Consider the following 23,636-nt stretch of genomic DNA (forward strand, 5'->3'; position numbering starts at 1 on the left):
AAATGTTCTACACTAGACAACAGCTGCCAGGTAAGCGACATAAGATTCTCCTGTTATATTTCCAGTTTAGTTCTCTCTTCTTTATTCCTTAATCTTCACTTACTGGAAACATGCAGCAATTATTTAGAACTATTTGTCAGATACATTAATTTTATGCTATCAAAATGCAGCCAACATGCTGTTTTCTAAATTTGCTCAAGCTTCATATGTAGCTGCCTTATTTGCCCCAAATATGAATGGCTACATGTCCACATTGGCAAATATCTGTTGTACAGAAGGAATTATGCCAGGATGTGCCCCAGATGGCCTAAGTGCAATTAGTGGCCCCTGCAGTGAACCAGCCATCCGAGGAGGAAGAATGAATGGCTAAAACCATCTTGCCCATCCCCGAGAGAAGGTGATGGCTTTGTCTCATTGCAGGAGCATCTTTGGTGAGGTGGACAGGGAGAGAGAGAGGTTGGAAACATGATAATCATGCACTTGCAGTCAAAAAGGTGAGTCAAGCAAAGAAATATATGCACTCCATTTTAACACTGCAGATAACAGCACAGACACAGTGAGGCTTAGTGTAGCAGGTAATGCACCACACTTGATAGGCAATAGATGCAGGGTGTAGAAGCATCCAGTAAAACTATTACCTAGCCTCTTACAAGTTTACTGCTGAGTTCTTAACTCTGTTCTCTTCTTACAGAGCATGCACTGACACTGGCACTGGTACAGGTGTTTGTGTGTGTGTGTGTGTGTGTGTGTGTGTGTGTGTGTGTGTGTGTGTGTGTGTGTGTGTGTGTGTGTGTGTGTGTGTGTGTGTGTGTGTGTGTGTGTGTGTGTGTGTGTGTGTGTGTGTGTGTGTGTGTGTGTGTGTGTTGTGTATGTGTGCACATCCTTGTGTGTGTGTGTGTGTGTGTGTGTGTGTGTGTGTGTGTGTGTGTGTGTGTGTGTGTGTGTGTGTGTGTGTGTGAGTGTGTGTATGTATGAGTGTGTGAGTGTATGGATGCATGCATTTAAGTCTAAGCATTGCACAACTGTCAGTCCTTTCTGCTCTAATACCCCTTAAACAAAAAATTCTGTCATATTTTATAAAACATATAACACTTCCACTGTTTACAAGACTTGCAGAATGCAGACAAAACAAATTACTAGACATACATAAATATACACCACAAACTACAACATAATCTTCTTTCAAGAGTATTAAACAGTGTTGTTTGGTGTCTCAGCCATGACTACCAAACTTCTAGTGCAACACATGCATGTCAACTCAGCTCTTATATGACATAATATTACTAAGTCAATATTCAGTCAGTCAGTTAGTTACATTAACCCTTTATGAATCAGAGACTACATTCATGTATTATGCTAATAACAAAAACAGCAAAACTGAACAACATGAAGTTGAATCATTTCACATAAATGTGTTTAAATATGTCCAATGTTATCACATCATTTAATAACACAAAATTATAAAACATGTATAAGATATGTATTTATTTACCTATTTCTGTTTGTTAAATCACCAAAACCTCTTTTTTCATTAGAGGCCTAGAGAGAAAAGTTCCAGTCAAGCAAGTTATATAAACAGAGAATATATTGAAATTATATCAATAGGAATTTGCACTATAAGTACAAAAATATAAAACCAATTACCTAAGGTAATCAGTGCTGGATGCAAGGCATAATGGCTAGTCAGCATACATTTTTATTTACAGCTATATAGATGTGTAAGAAGAATATAGAAAACAGAGAGGAGCTAAGACAATAACATGGGAATTAGGAGAGAGATAGGCCAGCAAGCATGGTGTGCAATTTCTTAAGGAGTGTTAATTTCAAAATTGACATAAGCTTTATTTTGTTGGAAAATTCATTTAACTCACACCTGCCTCATATTAGTCTCTTTGTATACATTTTGTATCTAATCCAGAACTAACAGACCAAATACATTTCAACATCATCAAAGCCTCTGTTTATATATGCAAGAGCTCTTAGGAATACATTTGATGCTGAAGAAATGCCAAAACAAAATCTAAGGCCTGCAACTTCCTAATGACATATTAAATGTACATAGTTTTGCATTCTTCCTCTACATTTATCTGCTAGAATCTCTGCATTCCTTCTAGTAATAAAATAATCAGGTATTTTGCTTTATTAACACTACCATTTCAATTAAAAGCAATGGTCAATTGTTTCTTTTAATATTTTTATTCAGATTTTGGGTATCAATGCAACTTTATCTGGAAATACAACTCAAGCAGCCTTTTTCTGCAACTTTTAACTATCACTTGTTTCATAGTCTCTGTATCCATGTAACATTACTGGATCTGAATATTCTGGATTCTTTTTTCTTCTAAATTAAATGTACTTAGCATTCAGTGTTTATTAATGGCACATACACTTTCCATTAGCTTCAATTCCTGTTGAAATCTACTACTCAGACTTACTGGTTTAGTTAGTTCATAGGAGCATTCATCACTGGTAAACTATTGATATCTGTCTATATATTCTAACAAGCTTCCCATACCTGTGAGTGAATCAACACATTTGTAAAGGATAACTTAACTAAGGCTGTATACAGCCTTAGCAATGATAAGGCTGTGCACAGTATCTGCAATGTCTGTACAACTCTTGTACAGTTGTTTTAAATATTCACTCTTCACTTTTGCACTGGCAATTTATTTTCCATTCCTAGCTTCTCAGAAACAAAATGACCCAGAATGTTAGGGACATGTACCTCTTTAAGTGCTATTTGAAGCAGAATCTTGTACTTCTTACTTTTGTATACACTTCAGTAGCATTTGACCCAAACTATGAACATGGTAAAATGTGTACACAGCTTATATTTTAGTGGCTTTCAACTCCAATGCTTCAGAAGTCTCTTTAGACAAAAATATTACACTGTGGATCTAATACTATGATAAAGTTCAACATTTCACTTAATTCTCTGATTTTCTTGCAAACAATGTCATGCCTCTAGAAAATGTTTAGACTTCAATGAAACAGATCTTTATACTTTAGTAAAGCCAACAAACAGATCATTTTCATGTTTTCTGTTCAACAATATTCTAATTAATTTGATCACACCTGCAAAAAAGCTCTTTATACTGCAAATTCTGCAAAAAATGTCTAAATGTTAAGATATTATTTTTTGTCCTGCTCACAGTCACATCTAGTATACAGCTTTTGGATTTCTGTGCACCTCGTTAGTCTGTTTCTCACATCTCCTATAATTGCAGTTTCACTTTCCTGTTTTTTGCCGTTTTATTTGACTCACATTTTTCCTTGCACACATCAGTTTCTTCAGTTAATTATTTTAACTGTGCACTTGTAATTTCATCTATGCTACATAAATCCATAGATTGGATAAGACTAGATCTGCTTTTCCTAATAACCTTTTGTTTGGTAATTTCTTATGCCAGAAACTGCTGTTTCTCTTATTAATGACTAATGCAGCTCACCAAATTCCCAGTGTTTTGCTCAGTTTTTTAGATTAGTAACAAAAGAATATACAGCCTCTGTATGACCTTGTGTCCCTAAAACAATTTAGCGAATAAGTGTTACTTTACTGGCTCACAATAATTCCTGAACATCTCCCTAATCCATGGTAGTCTGTCTTTCTGCTTTCAAGGAAAAAGATGTCAAATACATTTCTCCATAGTGATATGTAGAAATGTGGCATACTATCATTTTTTCATGCTTGTCAGCTATTCCACCTGAAGAGCAGAAAAACTCAAATTTCTGGATCCAAAGCTTCTAGTGGCTGCTAAATTGCCTTGTATCAAGAGAGTTCCTGGTGGTTGCAGCTTGTTATACTGTAGATCTTTAACACATAAATTCTCATAAACAGATTTATTACTTTACATCAGCAAATATATATTTTTTTCACTTCTGCAGGGACAGTTCCTAAGTCCAAACCATATAAGATGTGAATGTTTGTCTAAATAATGTGTTGAAAACACAGGCACTCTGGATGAGATTATATCTTCTGCAAGCAGTTTAGTCAGACTGCTTCTTAGAAGGAATATGTATCACACAGCATGTAGCTAAGTGTAGCTAAGCACTAGCATATTTAAAGCTAAACACCTCCTATGGTGCTACCATGTTTTTGCTACTGCCACAATATCATTTAAGAGTTCTTGCATAAATAATACTATATCAGGTCACATTTTCACTCAGACTGCTCGTACTGGTACTGATAACCTTCCTGTGTTCTACTGATTTGTCCTTTGTGCTTCATCTGTATGTGCATATCACCTCCTCCTACATTAATTAGGGGTAGCATTCGTAGTACCATGGTTCACATATGGCCAAAGGCAATCTGTGAAAATTGGTGCTGTACCTACATGTAAATCAGCTAAGTGTGAAGAAATGGCAGTGATCTCATAACATCTTTCAGGTTTTGGCCCTCTCATTACTGTATGACTCTTACCTACTTCTGGTTTGATTTCCACCCTCACTCTTTTCCAAAATGTATCTACTAAACTTAGAAAAGTTGCCATCTTAAACTACTTCTGTCCATGCTTTAGAATTTTCACTATGTTTGGCTCTGAAGGAGTCACTAAGTATGTATGAAATCCACTGAATGTAAACCTCTGCATGTAATCAATTCCGAAGAGGCCCATACTACTTTCAGACTGAGTGATATATAATCTTAAAGTTTCGAAGAGGCCATCTTGCCCATCCCCGAGAGAAGGTGATGGCTTTGTCTCATTGCAGGAGCATCTTTGGTGAGGTGGACAGGGAGAGAGGGAGGTTGGAAACATGATATTCATGCACTTGCAGTCAAAAAGGTGAGTCAAGCAAAGAAATATATGCACTCCATTTTAACACTGCAGATAACGGCACAGACACAGTGAGGCTTAGTGTAGCAGGTAATGCACCACACTTGATAGGCAATAGATGCAGGGTGTAGAAGCATCCAGTAAAACTATTACCTAGCCTCTTACAAGTTTACTGCTGAGTTCTTAACACTGTTCTCTTCTTACAGAGCATGCACTGACACTGGCACTGGTACAGGTGTGTGTGTGTGTGTGTGTGTGTGTGTGTGTGTGTGTGTGTGTGTGTGTGTGTGTGTGTGTGTGTGTGTGTGTGTGTGTATGTGTGCACGTGTGTGTGTGTGTGTGTATTGTGTATGTGTGCACATCTTTGTGTGTGTGTGTGTGTGTGTGTGTGTGTGTGTGTGTGTGTGTGTGTGTGTGTGTGTGTGTGTGTGTGTGTGTGTGTGTGTATGTATGAGTGTGTGTACGTATGAGTGTGTGAGTATATGGATGCATGCATTTAAGTCTAAGCATTCCACAACTGTCAGTCCTTTCTGCTCTAATACCCCTTAAACAAAAAATTCTAACATATTTTATAAAACATATAACACTTCCACTGTTTACAAGACTTGCAGAATGCAGACAAAAAAAATTACTAGACATACATAACTATACACCACAAACTGCAACATAATCTTCTTTCAAGAGTATTAAACAGTGTTGTTTGGTGTCTCAGCCATGACTACCAAACTTCTAGTGCAACACATGCATGTCAACTCAGCTCTTATATGACATAATATTACTAAGTCAATATTCAGTCAGTCAGTTAGTTACATTAACCCCTTATGAATCAGAGACTACATTCATATATTATGCTAATAACAAAAACAGCAAAACTGAACAACATGAAGTTGAATCATTTCACATAAATGTGTTTAAATATGTCCAATGTTATCACATCATTTAATAACACAAAATTATAAAACATGTATAAGATATGTATTTATTTACCTATTTCTGTTTGTTAAATCACCAAAACCTCTTTTTTCATTAGAGGCCTGGAGAGAAAAGTTCCAGTCAAGCAAGTTATATAAACAGAGAATATATTGAAATGATATCAATAGGAATTTGTATTATAAGTAGAAAAATATAAAACCAATTACCTAAGGTAATCAGTGCTGGATGCAAGGCATAATGGCTAGTCAACATACATTTTTATTTACAGCTGTATAGATGTGTAAGAAGAATATAGAAAACAGAGAGGAGCTAAGACAATAACACGGGAATTAGGAGAGAGATAGGCCAGCAAGCAAGGTGTGCAATTTCTTAAGGAGTGTTAATTTCAAAATTGACATAAGCTTTATTTTGTTGGAAAATTCATTTAACTCACACCTGCCTCATATTAGTCTCTTTGTATACATTTTGTATCTAATCCAGAACTAACAGACCAAATACATTTTCAACATCATCAAAGCCTCTGTTTATATATGCAAGAGCTCTTAGGAATACATTTGATGCTGAAGAAATGCCAAAACAAAATCTAAGGCCTGCAACTTCCTAATGACATATTAAATGTACATAGTTTTGCATTCTTCCTCTACATTTATCTGCTAGAATCTCTGCATTCCTTCTAGTAATAAAATAATCAGGTATTTTGCTTTATTAACACTACCATTTCAGTTAAAAGCAATGGTCAATTGTTTCTTTTAATATTTTTATTCAGATCTTGGGTATCAATGCAACTTTATCTGGAAATACAACTCAAGCAGCCTTTTTCTGTAACTTTTAACTATCACTTGTTTCATAGTCTCTGTATCCATGTAACATTACTGGATCTGACAATTCTGGATTCTTTTTTCTTCTAAATTTAATGTACTTAGCATTCAGTGTTTATTAATGGCACATACACTTTCCATTAGCTTCAATTCCTGTTGAAATCTACTACTCAGACTTACTGGTTTAGTTAGTTCATAGGAGCATTCATCACTGGTAAACTATTGATATCTGTCTATATATTCTAACAAGCTTCCCATACCTGTGAGTGAATCAACACATTTGTAAAGGATAACTTAACTAAGGCTGTATACAGCCTTAGCAATGATAGGGCTGTGCACAGTATCTGCAATGTCTGTACAACTCTTGTACAGTTGTTTTAAATATTCACTCTTCACTTTTGCACTGGCAATTTATTTTCCATTCCTAGCTTCTCAGAAACAAAATGACCCAGAATGTTAGGGAAATGTACCTCTTTAAGTGCTATTTGAAGCAGAATCTTGTACTTCTTACTTTTGTATACACTTCAGTAGCATTTGACCCAAACTATGAACATGGTAAAATGTGTACACAGCTTATATTTTAGTGGCTTTCAACTCCAATGCTTCAGAAGTCTCTTTAGACAAAAATATTACACTGTGGATCTAATACTATGATAAAGTTCAACATTTCACTTAATTCTCTGATTTTCTTGCAAACAATGTCATGCCTCTAGAAAATGTTTAGACTTCAATAAAACAGATCTTTATACTTTAGTAAAGCCAACCAACAGATCATTTTCATGTTTTCTGTTCAACAATATTCTAATTAATTTGATCACACCTGCAAAAAAGCTCTTTATACTACAAATTCTGCAAAAATGTCTAAATGTTAAGACATTATTTTTTGTCCTGCTCACAGTCACATCTAGTATACAGCTTTTGGATTTCTGTGCACCTCGTTAGTCTGTTTCTCACATCTCCTATAATTGCAGTTTCACTTTCCTGTTTTTTGCCGTTTTATTTGACTCACATTTTTCCTTGCACACATCAGTTTCTTCAGTTAATTATTTTAACTGTGCACTTGTAATTTCATCTATGCTACATAAATCCATAGATTGGATAAGACTAGATCTGCTTTTCCTAATAACCTTTTGTTTGGTAATTTCTTATGCCAGAAACTGCTGTTTCTCTTATTAATGACTAATGCAGCTCACCAAATTCCCAGTGTTTTGCTCATTTTTTTAGATTAGTAACAAAAGAATATACAGCCTCTGTATGACCTTGTGTCCCTAAAACAATTTAGCGAATAAGTGCTACTTTACTGGCTCACAGTAATTCCTGAACATCTCCCTAATCCATGCTAGTCTGTCTTTCTGCTTTCAAGGAAAAAGATGTCAAATACATTTCTCCATAGTGATATGTAGAAATGTGGCATACTATCATTTTTTCATGCTTGTCAGCTATTCCACCTGAAGAGCAGAAAAACTCAAATTTCTGGATCCAAAGCTTCTAGTGGCTGCTAAATTGCCTTGTATCAAGAGAGTTCCTGGTGGTTGCAGCTTGTTATACTGTAGATCTTTAACACATAAATTCTCATAAACAGATGTATTACTTTACATCAGCAAATATATTTTTTTTTCACTTCTGCAGGGACAGTTCCTAAGTCCAAACCATATAAGATGTGAATGTTTGTCTAAATAATGTGTTGAAAACACAGGCACTCTGGATGAGATTATATCTTCTGCAAGCAGTTTAGTCAGACTGCTTCTTAGAAGGAATATTTACCACACAGCATGTAGCTAAGTGTAGCTAAGCACTAGCATATTTAAAGCTAAACACCTCCTATGGTGCTACCATGTTTTTGCTACTGCCACAATATCATTTAAGAGTTCTTGCATAAATAATACTATATCAGGTCACATTTTCACTCAGACTACTCGTACTGGTACTGATAACCTTCCTGTGTTCTACTGATTTGTCCCTTGTGCTTCATCTGTATGTGCATATCACCTCCTCCTACATTAATTAGGGGTAGCATTCGTAGTACCATGGTTCACATATGGCCAAAGGCAATCTGTGAAAATTGGTGCTGTACCTACATGTAAATCAGCTAAGTGTGAATTAATGGCAGTGATCTCATAACATCTTTCAGGTTTTGGCCCTCTCATTACTGTATGACTCTTACCTACTTCTGGTTTGATTTCCACCCTCACTGTTTTCCAAAATGTATCTACTAAACTTAGAAAAGTTGCCATCTTAAACTTCTTCTGTCCATGCTTTAGAATTTTCACTATGTTTGGCTCTGAAGGAGTCACTAAGTATGTATGAAATCCACTGAATGTAAACCTCTGCATGTAGTCAATTCCGAAGAGGCCCATACTACTTTCAGACTGAGTGATATATAATCTTAATGTTTCGAAGAGGCCCATACCACTTTCAGACTGAGTGATATATAATCTTAATGTGCACTGGCTTATAGCTTGGTCTTTATTCTTAAATGTCAGGGCAGTTTTTGGGCTTTACTTTGGTAATTAGAAATATTCCTTACCAAGCTTTGTTTCCATTTGTTTATGTTTTATTGCAGACACATCATCTATTCCCAGATATTTATACTAACCCTCTTGTTCAATTTCCTTTATATCGCACCCTTCAGTGTATCGTGTTATGCTACAGGACGTTCACATTTTTATCATGTCTTTCCCTTACTTTTTCAAGACTATAAATATCCTTATGTTTGTATTACTTCTGCTTCTAGGAGTGTACCATTTTTGGTGCCCTCCCATAAATGTTTAATTGATGATAACATCTTCAAAACTGCACCCAATTTGCTACATGAAGACTTACTAAACATCTGTATAGACAGATAATAAGGTTTTGTTTTTTACTCTAATAATTCCTTTTCTGATACTCCCCAATTTTCATCCAGTATTCTTGATGTAGCCTCACACTACTAACTTACTTATAAGTCAGATGAAAGACCACTCCCAGGGCTCTTTCTTTCTTTAGATTTCACCTTTCTGGATTTTCATTGCATTTTTCTTGGCCAAAAATTCAAAGCATTTATTAAAGGTCCTCCCACCTTTTTCTGGTAGAAGGAGCAATGCCATCTAGAATATCTGAAAACTAAAAGGTTTCTCCTCTGGTGGTTGCTAAGTTTTCATGTTTAATTATCACAAGAACGTGTTTCACAAAAATAATAAATACTTTTATTAAAATGCTGCAGATGTTGTGTCATTTACCAGCTTTAAAAGATTCCACCATTATTTTTAACAATAAAGTCAAAGTTAAAGTAAACTTTATTTGTCATTTAGCACTACACATGTGTAGCCTAAATGAAATTTCATGCATCAGCTCAATTCTTGAGATTACAAAGGAAAGCGAAACAGCACATGCAAATATAGGAATAAACATAACTAACAAATACAATACTACTCCCAATACATGCAAGAAAGAGCAGAGACATTTAGCAATACTCATACACAAAAAATACCCTCCCCTGAATTAAATTAAATACACTACTAACAATAACTCAAAACACACTACCAATTGAAATGTCTAAGTTATTTGTTTAATATTGCACTTGAGTGGATTAAATATTACTGACTATGGCTATAATAAATAAATATTGCACTTACTTAGAATATATGAAAGTATATATTGCACAAATAAAAATTGACTTATTATGTGTCCAGACCCATGGGACTAGTGCCTGAGTTTTGAAGTCTAATCACTGTAGGGTAAAAACTGTTATTAAATCTTGTAGTCCTGCAGCGAATGCTGCAATATCTCCTGCCTGATGCCAGATGCTTAAACAATCTATGTGCAGGATACGCGTTGTCCTATGTTATTTTGGTGCCCTTTCAGATGCTTCTTGCAGAATAAGGATGTTGTATGGATGAAAGACTGGAACCTGTTACCTTCTCTGAAACCTGTACCACTCTTTGTAGCACCTTCCTTTCTGTAAACATAACAAGCATCAGTAAATAACTAATACTTTTTAAAAAACATTTTCCTAAAGTCACTATCTCATTCAGAATCAGGTAATGGTAAACATGGCCCTAAGCACGGTAATGGAAGGACCACCCCACAGCCATTCCAGTGTTCTCTTACTTGGCTGTCTCTCTAGTTCCCATAAACACTATTCAAACCTGTCAGTGTGCACGCTATTCTCTTCTGTACTTTATAATGATTAAATAGATTCTGATTTAGTTTCAAACTTTTATTTCGAATTTCATAACGCAAACACTGATGGCCATTTCCAAGAAATACAATAGTCTCACTTTGAAAACAGACTTAGCATGAGCAACAGTAAACTCCTCTTCCCTTGCAACTCACATTTATTGAAAATTAATCTGGCCAGAGGTAGATTTAGTGTACTTTGGACCATGACCTGTTTTCAAACCCCCCGCACACATTTTTAGGACTATGCATAAATACATTCATTGACTCACCTTCCTGATTGTTTTAAATTAACATTTCTTGTTTAATACAGCAACATCCATTAGAGTGCATTTTAAATTTGTAGTCTTGAGCATTTTTTCCACTAAGCAGTGAAAAAAAAATGTATGAACAAATATTTTGTACCCTTTTGTTGACTGGATTGATCCCACTAGGCTAATAGTCTCTATTTAGAGGAGAACAGAGGTGGTATTTATACTAACAATTGGGGAAATTTAGTCAGGGCATTGGGGAACTTACACAATACTTTTCAGTAGATGGTGTGAGATCTTTTACATCTCTCAACTCAAGCAAATGGAATATCTCATCCAAAGGAGGACACAATCAGGAATGCAGTATCCCCTTCTGCTGCACTGCAGTGTCAGCACTCATCTACTTGGTGTGGGAATAGATACCAAGACCTTCAGCATCAAAGGTGAGTGTGCTGCCTGTTGTGCAACTGACGCTATTAATGACAACAATGAGAAAAGTAGCCAATTCAGAACATTTCAGACTTAAAAGACCACTCAGACTCCTGTCGTTATAATCCATCAGTGTTCATACTCAACAATTATAGACACTTTATTGGCATCGCGTCTGATTGTGACAAAATGCAACAGTAAAGTATTCCAATTTGCTTTATACAAATGTAGCTTCTCAGCTGAAGAGACACAAAAGCAGACACTTCAGATTAATCATCTTTCTGTTCATCTAGTTCTTGAAATAATATCATATGTCTAATTAAATGAGCGTGTTTCTAATCCTGCCCAGGCAGGTATCCCTTCCAGAACAGATGTGACATCTACTTCTGAACAAAGAAAGCAGCTGCCTGCCACATAGATATTTCTGCAATGGATTTCTGCTCTGTGATTCCAGGATACCAAAGTGTTCCAGTGTTCATGAGTACTTCTTATTACATTAATTGTAAAGTCCATACTTTTGAAGTCTCCACTGAGATCATACTCAAGTTCTGGCCTTTAGTGATTACTGTTGGTTACAAGTAATTAGCTTTCAACCATATTGCATTATTAACATTGTTAAAATTTTCTGCTTCACGGTTTTCAGCATTAAAATCTACCATGCTCCAGTTTGTTTTCCTTCATTAATCGATAAAACTGTACACCAAACCTTTGCCTTCACAATGTCTCCTCTAGCCAAAAGTGTTCTTCTAATTTCACACACATCTAAAAGGCACACTATCCCTAATGTAGTCAGTAGCTAAATCTTTGTGTTACAGTTCCTCCCAGGACTGTGGTAATTCTCCAGATTTACAGAGGCAACACCTGTGTGGAAATACATCTGCAGCAAAATAAGTCTCCCTTTCTTAACACATCTTGTTTTATGAGTTTGAGTTTCTTTCATTGCATTCCCCATCCCTCCATTAGCCCAACACAGAACGTCAACCCCTGTAATGCACATGTTCTTGGTTTCACGTTCAAACAGAGGTATGCTATACAATAAGGACAGATGATGCTCATTTGACATTTTGAAGAGCAGACAACATTTGGTTGTGCTGGAGATACTGCTTTTCATTTAATGCAATAACTCACGGTCACGGCTGTGCACACTTTTTAGGGTACCAGTAAAGTGGAAGCAGTAAAACAAAAAAATGACCCAGTCTTCTCATTCCAGACCTACTTTTTCGTTTTGTTTTTTTTTTATTATTAATTTATTTTGTCTGTTTTCCTGCTAAGAGTCTAAGATCTTGCCAAGTCTCTTCACATCTTTTCCACATATATTTGTGCACTAATCTGTTACATAACTTTGCGTTAACAGCAAAAATATATTTCCCTCCAGACCTTCTGCAAGATCCCTTATAAAGACACGTGAAAGGTCTAGTGAAAGTACTCACCACCTTGGTCCAGCTCATCACCTTCATTTCATTTGAACAAAATCATGTCCAGTTCCCTCTCCATTTGCTAAGGTAACCATTTACCCAGATTACCACGCAACAACATTTTCTGAACCTGTATAAATTGCTCACTAGTGTACTGTAATTTGACAAAGTCAGATATTTTTTCCATAATCTGTGTGTGCTAAATCCACTAAAACCCATCTGATCTGATACTTTGGTTACTCAAAGAACTCCACTGTATTTGGCTGGTGCTGCCCTCTTGTAGTAGGTGTTATAGTGTCTTCTAAATAGTCTTTTTTCTTTTCTTCAGCAGTGGAATCTATGATTTTCTTCTACCTCAGGTTAAACTGACAATATAGATGATATTTTCTAAACTCTGTCTTGTTTTCACTGCTGTCAATGGGAATAACATATATCCTTTTGCAGCCTCTAGCAGCCCTACTCTCCTTCACGTGATTTGTTAAGAATTAGTGGCATTATCAGACTGACTATGGAAACGTTTTAGGTTGAATCACATCAGTCCTTATTTCCTCCTGCATTTCTCTTTAGGAAGTAGACTGGAACCAAACTTCTCCTCTCCCCAGCATCTATTAATTGGGTTTGGTAAATTTACCAGCTTTTGTTTTGTGAATACTAGGAAGTAATTTAACAATCCATCTTTTTCAACATCCTGTTTTGCATCTATCAATCCATCCATCCATCCATCCATCCATCCATCCATCCATCCATCCATCATTCCATCCATACATCCATTCATCAATCTTATTTAGTTTTACTATCCCCTAGTCATCATTCTTTGCTCCTTTATACAGCTACAAAAGTTTCATTTCTCTTCTTGACTTAATTAGCTACCCTCATTAGGGAGGAAGTTGGTGTAGTGATTAAGATATTTGCCTTATTTGCCTTATAGATACAAGATGCAGGGTTTGATTCTCACATAGGTTAATTAGCTAGGCTTAAAGTGGTCCACAAGGGTAATTAGCATAGTCCTAGTACTAATCTCTAAATCTCTCCTTAGTATGATCTCCCACTTTTCTAACAGGCTAAAATTAAATGTTCTTTTATTAAGCAATCCCCTAAAGCCCAAATTAATAGAATAAAGACATATATCACATACCTTTGACAGATGCTTCCAAATATAATTTTCTTAGATGAGAAGCAGCTGAACATAAATTTACCGCATTCCAAACACCATTCATTCACTCTTTCATTGATTCATTCATTAATGTAGTCATTCCCCAATTCCAGCTTTACCCTCTTCAGGTGTACAGGACAGTTGGAGACTACTGTGGCAAGTAAAATACATAAGGCAAATATCTTCCCCTAGATGGGATGTCCGCCCATCTCAGGACTCACACAGACACATAGGGAGACACATAGGAAACACATAAAAATTCAGCATATAAGCACCCTGGTCAGGGGCTCTATTAAGCAGAAAAATTATGTGACAAAATAATGCTAACAGCTGCAACACTACTGCCCATAAGTGTCTTTTCCTGCCTTCAAGTTAATAATTTCATTTTGCACTTAACTAAAACATGACTTGTTTCACACTTTGTGTGTCATTTCTATATTATATAGCTTCCTCAGTTGTCCTTATATTATATTTATATGAAATCTCTCAATGCTTTCTTTAGGAATTTGTTTCTTTTGCTTCTATATTTTAATGGTCATTATTTAAGAATTTTTGCCAAGAAGAGAATATAAAGTATGGTGTTTGTAATTCTGCTTTATCTCCCTTCTTGTTACAGCCACACATCTATTGAATCTGAGACTTATTTACCACATAAGCCAGTTCTGTTGTCATAATTGAGTGAACAGCTTAGGCCAAAAAGAGACAGGAAACGTGAAACTGCTGGTGTGCCAAGTGAGTAAATAAGGGGTGGTTTTATAAGATGAACAAAATCAGTCATTTCCTTTAGGTGAAACAAAATGCATACATACAAAGAGCATAAATCAAGGGAAGATGATAAAAATGAACAGATATTTTCTCAAAAAATTCTTAAATAAAGCAACAATTTAGAACACCAATATTCTAAGTGAACAGACAGAACAATCTGAAACTAAGGAAAGTGCAACAAATGTCACATAGCGGGGACCAAATTGTGTATTCTGTAGTTCCTTTCAGATAAATGTGAGACAGAAAATAATAATAAAGCGATATTAATTACTTGTTGTGAAGCAGTAACATTAGTAGTGCAAGGAGTATCAAAATTTGATTGTAATTTTTTTCATTTTCTGAGCTCCATGGACATTTAAAATCAACAGTAGAACTTTCTATGAATAGTAAGGTGACATGATGAGGTCATGTGCTGAAAATATACCATCAACAACTTTAAAATGGGTTTTAAGGCAAATGAGGGAGACTATGCAAACTTTTAAGTACTGCCAGGAGATAACAATATATAATTTTTGTGCATTCATAGGCCTCATTGAAGCCTGCAAAATGTAACAAGGTACAGTAGTTTAAGTAGACCTTAGTATGCCTTAGCATACTTCTCAACTGTACAGATTTTCAAAGAATGTCCAGATTTTTGCATCATATTTGGTCCATTTTTCACAAAATTGTGGTTTTCTGCAAATTAGTGGCAAGTCACTAAAGACAGAAGTTCCCTTCAAAAAATTCATGCTAATGCAAAACCTATTCTTCTATCAACTTTCTAAGTTTGTAAGAGCAATATTTAAAACTTGTCCCTATTTCTGGGCCTTTGTCCCACTTTTATTCATGTCTTTGTCCAGATTTCTTCCCCTAAGTGGTTGAGAGGTATATGCCTTAATTAAGATTAATGGGTGTAAGTCAAGCATGCTGCTACTGTTACACCTCAAAAAGGCATGTGGCGATGGTACAGCAACAGTTATTAGGATAAATAAACAACAATGTTAATTCTGTAATGTCACAGTAGTTATCACTGTCCTTAGTTCTATATGCACAGGATCTACCACATTAAAGACCCCATATAACGTGGAGCCAACAGTGAACTTTCACAGTGTATTTAGACAGTTCCCTCCCCATGTACATGTGAACCCCCACTTGTTTTAAAACTGAAACATGTTTCTCAAGCACAGTTCTAAAATTAGAGCTGCTTGTCTTTCAGCTGCAAATAAAATGCAATCATTCAGCCAAGATAATGTTTTGGTTTTAGTACATTTCTATGTACTAAAACCAAAAAGTTATCAGCAAGGCCTCCCAGATGGTATTATTTGTTTAATCACATCACATTTAAGTGGACCATGATTGTAAGAGCCTTTTCATTTGAAAGGCATATATGTAGATTTTTACCTTTTTATCCAAAGGATGCGTTTCTTCTGACTAGATTATACTGATTAAAGGTGGAGGTCCTGGGAGGTTTGGCTATGATGTAAAATAATAGTTTAGCTTTGAGCCCAAGAATGGAGGCTACTGGAAGCTTAGCCACCTTGCAAAAGAATAAAATAATGTTGAACCTTTTGATGGCATGGGCTCATGGAGTGATGATTCACTGAAAAGTGCTTGACTTAAGCATAATCTATCATGGATGGGCAACTTAATGGAAGAACTGAAGGGCCACAAAATGTCAATCACCTTTTAAGCCTTTTAAGGGGATCATGTACAGCTGTGACTGTCTTTTTTTTTTTATTTATATGCCATCATTATCTTTCTGCTACAGAATCTACTTAATAAGAAGACTTTGTAGCTCCCTGTAGCAGACAGGAGAGAAAAATATTGGAAGAAAAATTCAAACCCACCTAATCCAATATTTTCTACAAAAATATACAATAGGAGTCAAGCCAAGTACCCACGTTCCATATGGGGTACCCTGGAATAATATGTTGAACAAGTACTCTGTTTTGTCTTAGGATATTTTCATTAACTGATTGTAATCTTCTGCTAATTCAATTATTTATTAATAATTATTTCCTTTTCTGTTGCATTCTTATTGATCTGATCAGTCATGTTTGCATTGTTGAGATTTCTTGATGCATTGTGTTATATTTTTTTCCATAATCGTTCATCCATTTTTATTATCTCTTTCAGCTGCTCTTGGGACACTAGAATTTGATCTCTTCTATGACCATGTCAACTGTGCCCTGCATTGTGAAGTTCTCCGGGCAAAGGTAGGCTCTACTTTGTTTTGATTATTTTACCTCTTTGTCAAAATGTGATCCCCTACAAAAATGGGATGATACCTCTTGTAGATGTTACTATAATTTATATAAATCGTCCATATATACAGTGGACTGGTGCATTTTGTGTGTGTGTGCAGACATGCACTTGTACTTGTGCATTGTAACACAAAATGACATTATATTCAAATAATTACATTTTTGGATATTTTCATAATACAGTTCTGTCATTCTATACATACATCATCCAAACAACTTTGTTTTAATTAAGTTAGTAATGCCCCACGTTTGCCTTTTGCAATACATCTTTCATCCTTTAAATAATTAAAAAAACAGCAAAGAGGAGAACTACAACACTATGGTACAATTTCACAGAAATGTAAAATGTTCTCATTTAAGTAAAAATGTATAACTGCATATATGCAAAAGGTATAACTGAGATTAACTTGTCTTACTTCTTCAATGTACTGCTGTAACTGCAAAATCAGTCACAGTTTCTTTGCCCAATGTGTTCACATTTCTTCTCACACTTGACACCTTTTTTTACCAGCAAAGAAGCATCTACAAATGTTTGCAAATGTCCTCTTATCAAGGCATCATGGGAGATATGCAGATCTCCTCTAAAATTCTAAATGTGTTTCAACACACTGGCTCACAAATGTATAGCGATACATTAAGCCTTAATAACACTTAAGCCAGACTATGGAAGTTTGTACATTATTCCACTTAAGTAGAAAAAAACTAGTCATGCTCTGAAACAGTTGGCTTATAAAAATCCTTACTACGTGGGTAGGTACTAAGTTAGGCTCATACAGAAAAGAGAAAAGTCCAGCTGCAGATGTATACAAGACCAAAGAGACAGAGAAACCTATGTACAACAATCTTCACAAGCCTCTCTTTTCCAAGCCATAATGGGAGATAAAAAATGCAACACATGAATAAACAATTACACACAAATCTTTAGTAATGCATGCAGGCCTGTAAGCCATATTGCACTACCTGTAGATATGTTTTGTCATTGTTTACACTCATCAGTACAACATAAGACCAAATCTAGTTATTTTCTGAACAAGAGTAAATCATCTCTATTGCAGGTTGACATAATGGTTAAGGTATTTACCTCATAGATGCAAGGTACAGGGTTTGACTCTCACCTTTGAGGGAATTTGGCTAGGCTTAAAATCACCCATAAGGGCAGCTAGCCTAGTCCTTACCTATGAACATCTAATGGAGTCTGACTTGTTGGCCTGAAAACATTATTAAAGATAATTATGTATCACTGGACATTCGTGAGCCAGTATGCAGAAGCACTTTTATTTATTCATCACCAAGAAAAGTCACTGTTGATAAGTTTCCTTACAGTGATGTTCTGGTAAGTCACTTGCTCAGATTCAAACAACAGCTAAATGGAGGCTAATGGGAATTAAATCCTGGATTATAGGGTAAAGCTCTCTAGCAGCTCACAGACTTTATCCTCAGTGCAGAACTGTCAAATTATTATTGTAGTAGTAGCAGTAGTAGTATCATCAACAGTAGTAGTAGTAGCAGTAGTAGTAGTAGTAGTAGCAGTAGTAGTATCAGCAACAATAGTAGTAGTAGCAGTAGTAGTATCAGCAACAGTAGTAGTAGTAGCAACAGTAGTAGTATCAGCAACAATAGTAGTAGTAGCAGCAGTAGTATCAGCGACAGTAGTAGTAGTAGCAGTAGTAGTATCAGCAACAGTAGTAGTATCAGCAACAGTAGTAGTAGCAGTAGTAGTATCAGCAACAGTAGTAGTAGCAGTAGTAGTATCAGCAACAGTAGTAGTAGCAGTAGTAGTATCAGCAACAATAGTAGTAGTAGCAGTAGTAGTATCAGCAACAGTAGTAGTAGTAGCAGTAGTAGTATCAGCAACAGTAGTAGTAGTAGCAGTAGAAGAAGGAATAGTAGTAGTAGCAGCAATGATAATAGTAGTAGTAGGAGTAACAGTGGCAATAATAGCAGCAATAGCAGTAGTTGTAGTATCTATAGTAGTAGAAGTAACAGCAGCAGTAGTAGTAGCAGTAGAAGAAGGAATAGTAGTAGTAGCAGCAATGATAATAGTAGTAGTAGGAGTAACAGTGGCAATAATAGCAGCAATAGCAGTAGTTGTAGTATCTATAGTAGTAGAAGTAACAGCAGCAGTAGTAGTAGCAGTAGAAGAAGGAATAGTAGTAGTAGCAGCAATGATAATAGTAGTAGTAAGAGTAACAGTGGCAATAATAGCAGCAATAGCAGTAGTTGTAGTATCTATAGTAGTAGAAGTAGCAGCAGTAGTAGTAGTAGCAGTAGAAGAAGGAATAGTAGTAGTAGCAGCAATGATAATAGTAGTAGTAGGAGTAACAGTGGCAATAATAGCAACAGTAGCAGTAGTTGTAGTATCTATAGTAGTAGAAGTAACAGTAGCAGTAGTTGTAGTAGTAGGAGTAACAGTACCAGTAGGAGTAGTAGTAGTAGTAGCATCTGTAGCACTAGTAGCAGTACTAGCAGGAGTAATAGTACGAGGAAGAGTAGAATTGTTTTACTTTTTTTTTCAAGGAAAATATGCATTTCTCCCATGATGCCTTGAAATACCTTTCTTTCTTTTAGTGAAGGTTTGTCTTATTGGGTGAACAATGCATCTGATGTTGGAATATTTCACACTTCTGTTTTTAACAAAGACCTATAGAGGTACCCTAAGATGCGCACACAGTAGATTACAACACCACTGGAATTCTGAGCTATATATAGATTTCATGGAAGCACAATGCACTGCTTTGTGTTGAACTGAAGATTACCAAGTCCAAGTTGATGAATAGTGTTGATGGTGAAAGGGCAACATGGATGTGTTGTGTGTGGGATATAATACATGAACCTGTAATTACAGCGATCCATTTAAATAAATAAACTGCAACTATGTACATGTTGATCTGTGAGAAAAGGCTACTATGACAATAAGGCAGAACATTTGGAGTTATGCACTTAATGTGCCCTTTTTTTCTTGTTGGATTTTCAACGGCTGCCCCATTCTTTCTTACAAGGAGCAAATTGTCTGCAAAATTACTAATGTAGCATTTAAAAGACAGAGCTGTCATGAGCTCTCTTCTTTTCTTTGAGTTACATAGGGCCATCGTGGGTGTGTGTGTCTGTAGTAGACAAAATCTTACAAACCTACAAACCATATTGCACATAACACCAAATTATGATAATAAAAATTACAAGCAGAGATGACAAGAGTTTTATTAAATAACACAACATTAACAATGTACAAATCCCATGAGAGGTGCAGAGAGTAACGGTTTACTGTTATGGTCAACTTGAAATTGCGTATTATGACAAGAACCTTACATAGGTTCATAGGTTCATAGGTTTATACTAGGCTATCTGCCATAAGGCATTTATAAGCCTAGCCCAAATTTTTGTGGCTTACGCCACCCCTTATATGAAAAAATACTGTGCCCATTAGTTTGTTGTGCCTCTGTCCAGCAGTGACACAGAGATGATTCCCGGGGTAAACCTACGATCTCCCATCCACAGGTCTAGATTTCTCTTGAACAGAGTCAGCGAGGTGCTCTGCCTCACATGGACCGGGATTTTATTCCACAGCATAGGGAGTCTCTGAGTGATAAATCTATCCCTCCAGCACATCCTATTTATATCCGTGCTAAGGTTTAAGTCGCTTGCTCTAGTGGTTTTGGTGGATTTGGATTTTTGAGGTGGAGCATGTCCATTAATTCGGGTTGGACATGGCCTTGTATGTCAGGCACATGTCACCTCTGAGCAGACAGTATGCGACTGAATAGAGCTGGAGTTTCTTCAATCTGGCAGCATATGACAGATTTTAGAGTCCCTTTATCCTTTTGGTGAGGAACTTTTGGGGTCTCTCCAATTGCTGCAGATGTCTGGTGAGATACATCCCGAATGGGGCATTGTACTCGATCATTGGTCTGATAAGTGAAGAGTACAGGGGAACAATGACCTCACTAGATCTGGATGTGAATCCCTTCATGATCAGGTGGGCAATGTAGAAGGTCTTTCTAACCACTTTAGCAATGTGAATGTCAAAAGAAAGGCCACTGTCAACCTGGGTCCCCAGGTTAATATTATTATTATATTATTATGTAATAGTACATAACTGTACTATTATCCTTGTTGCAGGTCACCATAACTGTAAATCAAAACATTTGGGTATATTCTGGAGCAGAATATGTCAGTTATGGGAAGTTTTTAAATCCCTTGCAAAACAGATGTGCCAAATCCTGTCCTATGATACACAATGCTTCCAACTTGCTATGCTTGGTAAATATGTGGATGGCTATGTTGTCTGTGTTGTAACTTTCAGAATATTTTATGCAGACACATGTTTAAAGTAATCCCTACAAAAATGTGTCCTATAAGTGCCTTGCAAAGATTTATTTAATTTATCATATAAAGGGCAACACAGTTATCCAGTTCCTTTGACTATTGTTTGATTCACAACAGAACTTTCCCTTTTTGAAGGAAATAAAAACTACATGTCCTTATGATAGCATAGCTAAGCTGTCTATGCACATCTGGCATAGGCAACATTTTCTCTCTTTTGTTTTGGTAAACTGGATTTAAAAATACTGAAGACGAAATGGGTAGAGTCAAAGACAGTAATGCAGCAACTCCTGGCAAGAAGGAAGGATGAATTTTCAGTGTTACTCCTTTGTTAGGAAATATGCTTTATGATGACTTGCAAGAACAGATAAAAAGACACCAGAAAAAAATGTTTTCCCAAGAAAGGTATTTTATGTATGTTGTATCCGCTGGTTCAAATGGAGGTAATGTTATTTTTTCAAGTATGAAAGTTAAGGTTCAAATGGCAGAAATGTGTCTTCTTGGGAGTGTGAAGTGTAGAACACTTTTAAGAAACGCCTTAGTTAAATTTGCTGCTATGAGCAAAAATGCTAGAATACAAGCAGAAATTGCAGGTAAATGAAATATTTTTTAAATATGCCAAACTAACTGAAATATGTAGCTTAAATAGTCTGAACCCCTTGGCTATAGCAGTTCAGGGGGTCTTAAATCTTAATGTAGTCCAAGAGACAAATTCTACTTCTGTAGATTCCCTTGTATTTGGACTTTTTGGTTTCCTTTGAGATATATATATAGGATTAGCATGAAAAAGACTGTTAGCAATGGGAACTCTGTCCTCCATGTTGACAGGTTTCAAGCCTTGAGAATGGGATGTGAAGCTTTTTCTTGTTGTCTTGGTAAGGATTTGTGCAGAGGCAGTTAACATGGTAAAAGAGTGGAAATGTTCATTAAGAGAGAAATCCAAGGTTGCCTGCACAAACAGGAAACTATTACAATGAAGCTGAGCTTGTCTTGTTTTTGCAATCAGTAGTACCTTCTGGATCAGAACAAATGATAACAAGGCACATCAGGGGAAAACAAACTGCGTGCATTTTCCAATATGACTCATGAAGAACCAGGAAACAAAAGTTTGGAGTTGGTTGTTGAGACGTATAAAATAAGTTTACTCCTGTAACATCTACATTGGCAACTATAATCTGTGATATGTGAGAGTGTAATTTCCATTTCTGAGTTCCAACTGTTTTCATGCTTAAAAAGTGCTAGCTTGTTCTATAAACTTCTAAGGTATACCACTGATAACTGTAAATTGTATAATGCAGCTGAATTCCAGATCCATATTATCACACTGCAAAGCTGCTTTGATCTAGTGTCCTCTTTCATGTTTATTTACAAGATATGCCATCCATAAAAATTTGGAGGGGACCCAGATGAACGTTGTTTTAAAAAACAAATACTGCTCTGTATACTTCTTTCATTTTTTTCAGAATGATGTGAAGAGACCTTTCTTGTTAATCCCATTAGCCCTAAAGTGACATACTGTTGAAATGGGCCCCTCATTCATAATCTGAAGAGTATGTTTTCAGATGATGCAGTATTGTTCTATTAAGGTCTTTCCTAAGGACAGGTTGCTTACACCACAAAAATATACAAAGAATGCCTGATAAACATAAAACAGGCTTTAAGAGAACCAGTGCCTTGAGTTAACAAATCAGAAGTTGCTATGAAAAGGCTTTGTAAGGATAATAAATGTCTTTAAAAGAATTCTTTGTTTTTACTTTCTTTTCAAGGACTATATTAATAACACAAACTTTTGAATATGGGTGTTTAGCTAATCTAGACTGGTTGGGGGTTGATATAATGGTTAAGATGTCTACCTAAGAGACACAAGGTACAGGGTATGGTTTTCACCTTTGAAAGAGAAACTGACTAGTTTTAAAATGGCCCACAAGGGCAGCTAGCCTAGTACTTACCTATGATCCTCTGAGCTTGTAATAGTCTGTATACTGATTGCCTAGTATTTAACTATGAAGCATCTACAGCGACATAAGCACACACAGTGAATTTCATTATTATCACGTGACAAAGTTCATTTCTTTGATCTATCTGTATTGGCACTGTTTCATAAAATCTGTAGCAAATTCTGCTCTTTCTCTAAAAATGATGCCCCCCCCCCCCTGTTTAATGACCCAGAAGGCCTTTTGTAATGATAAATGTGAATTAGTTGCTTAGCACCTTGCTGGCAAGTGTGCCCTGATTAGATCAGGGGTCACCTCACTTACACAGAGCAACTAATCAGTGGTCCTTGGGCTGTGACCCCAAGTTTAGGCTATGGTTATATGCATTACTTTGGAATGGACTGAAGACTATGGATAAATAAGTAAGTTATATGCACATCTCAGA

At 36.1% G+C, this 23,636-nt stretch overlaps 1 protein-coding gene across 2 annotated transcripts in view; it reads left to right on the plus strand.

Moving 5' to 3' along the window:
- Positions 1-23,636, plus strand: part of DOC2A (double C2 domain alpha) — a 1,042,537-nt gene that overhangs the window by 317,847 nt on the left and 701,054 nt on the right. For both annotated transcript variants that reach the window (XM_044087933.1, XM_044087934.1), the window contains one exon: positions 16,810-16,889. In XM_044087933.1, the coding sequence (XP_043943868.1) occupies positions 16,810-16,889 (80 nt within the window). The remainder of the gene's footprint in view (positions 1-16,809; positions 16,890-23,636) is intronic.

The sequence above is a fragment of the Protopterus annectens genome, chromosome 11.part0 (assembly GCF_019279795.1).
Source record: "Protopterus annectens isolate FY-2018-M chromosome 11.part0, PAN1.0, whole genome shotgun sequence".
Taxonomy (NCBI): Eukaryota; Metazoa; Chordata; order Ceratodontiformes; family Protopteridae; genus Protopterus; species Protopterus annectens.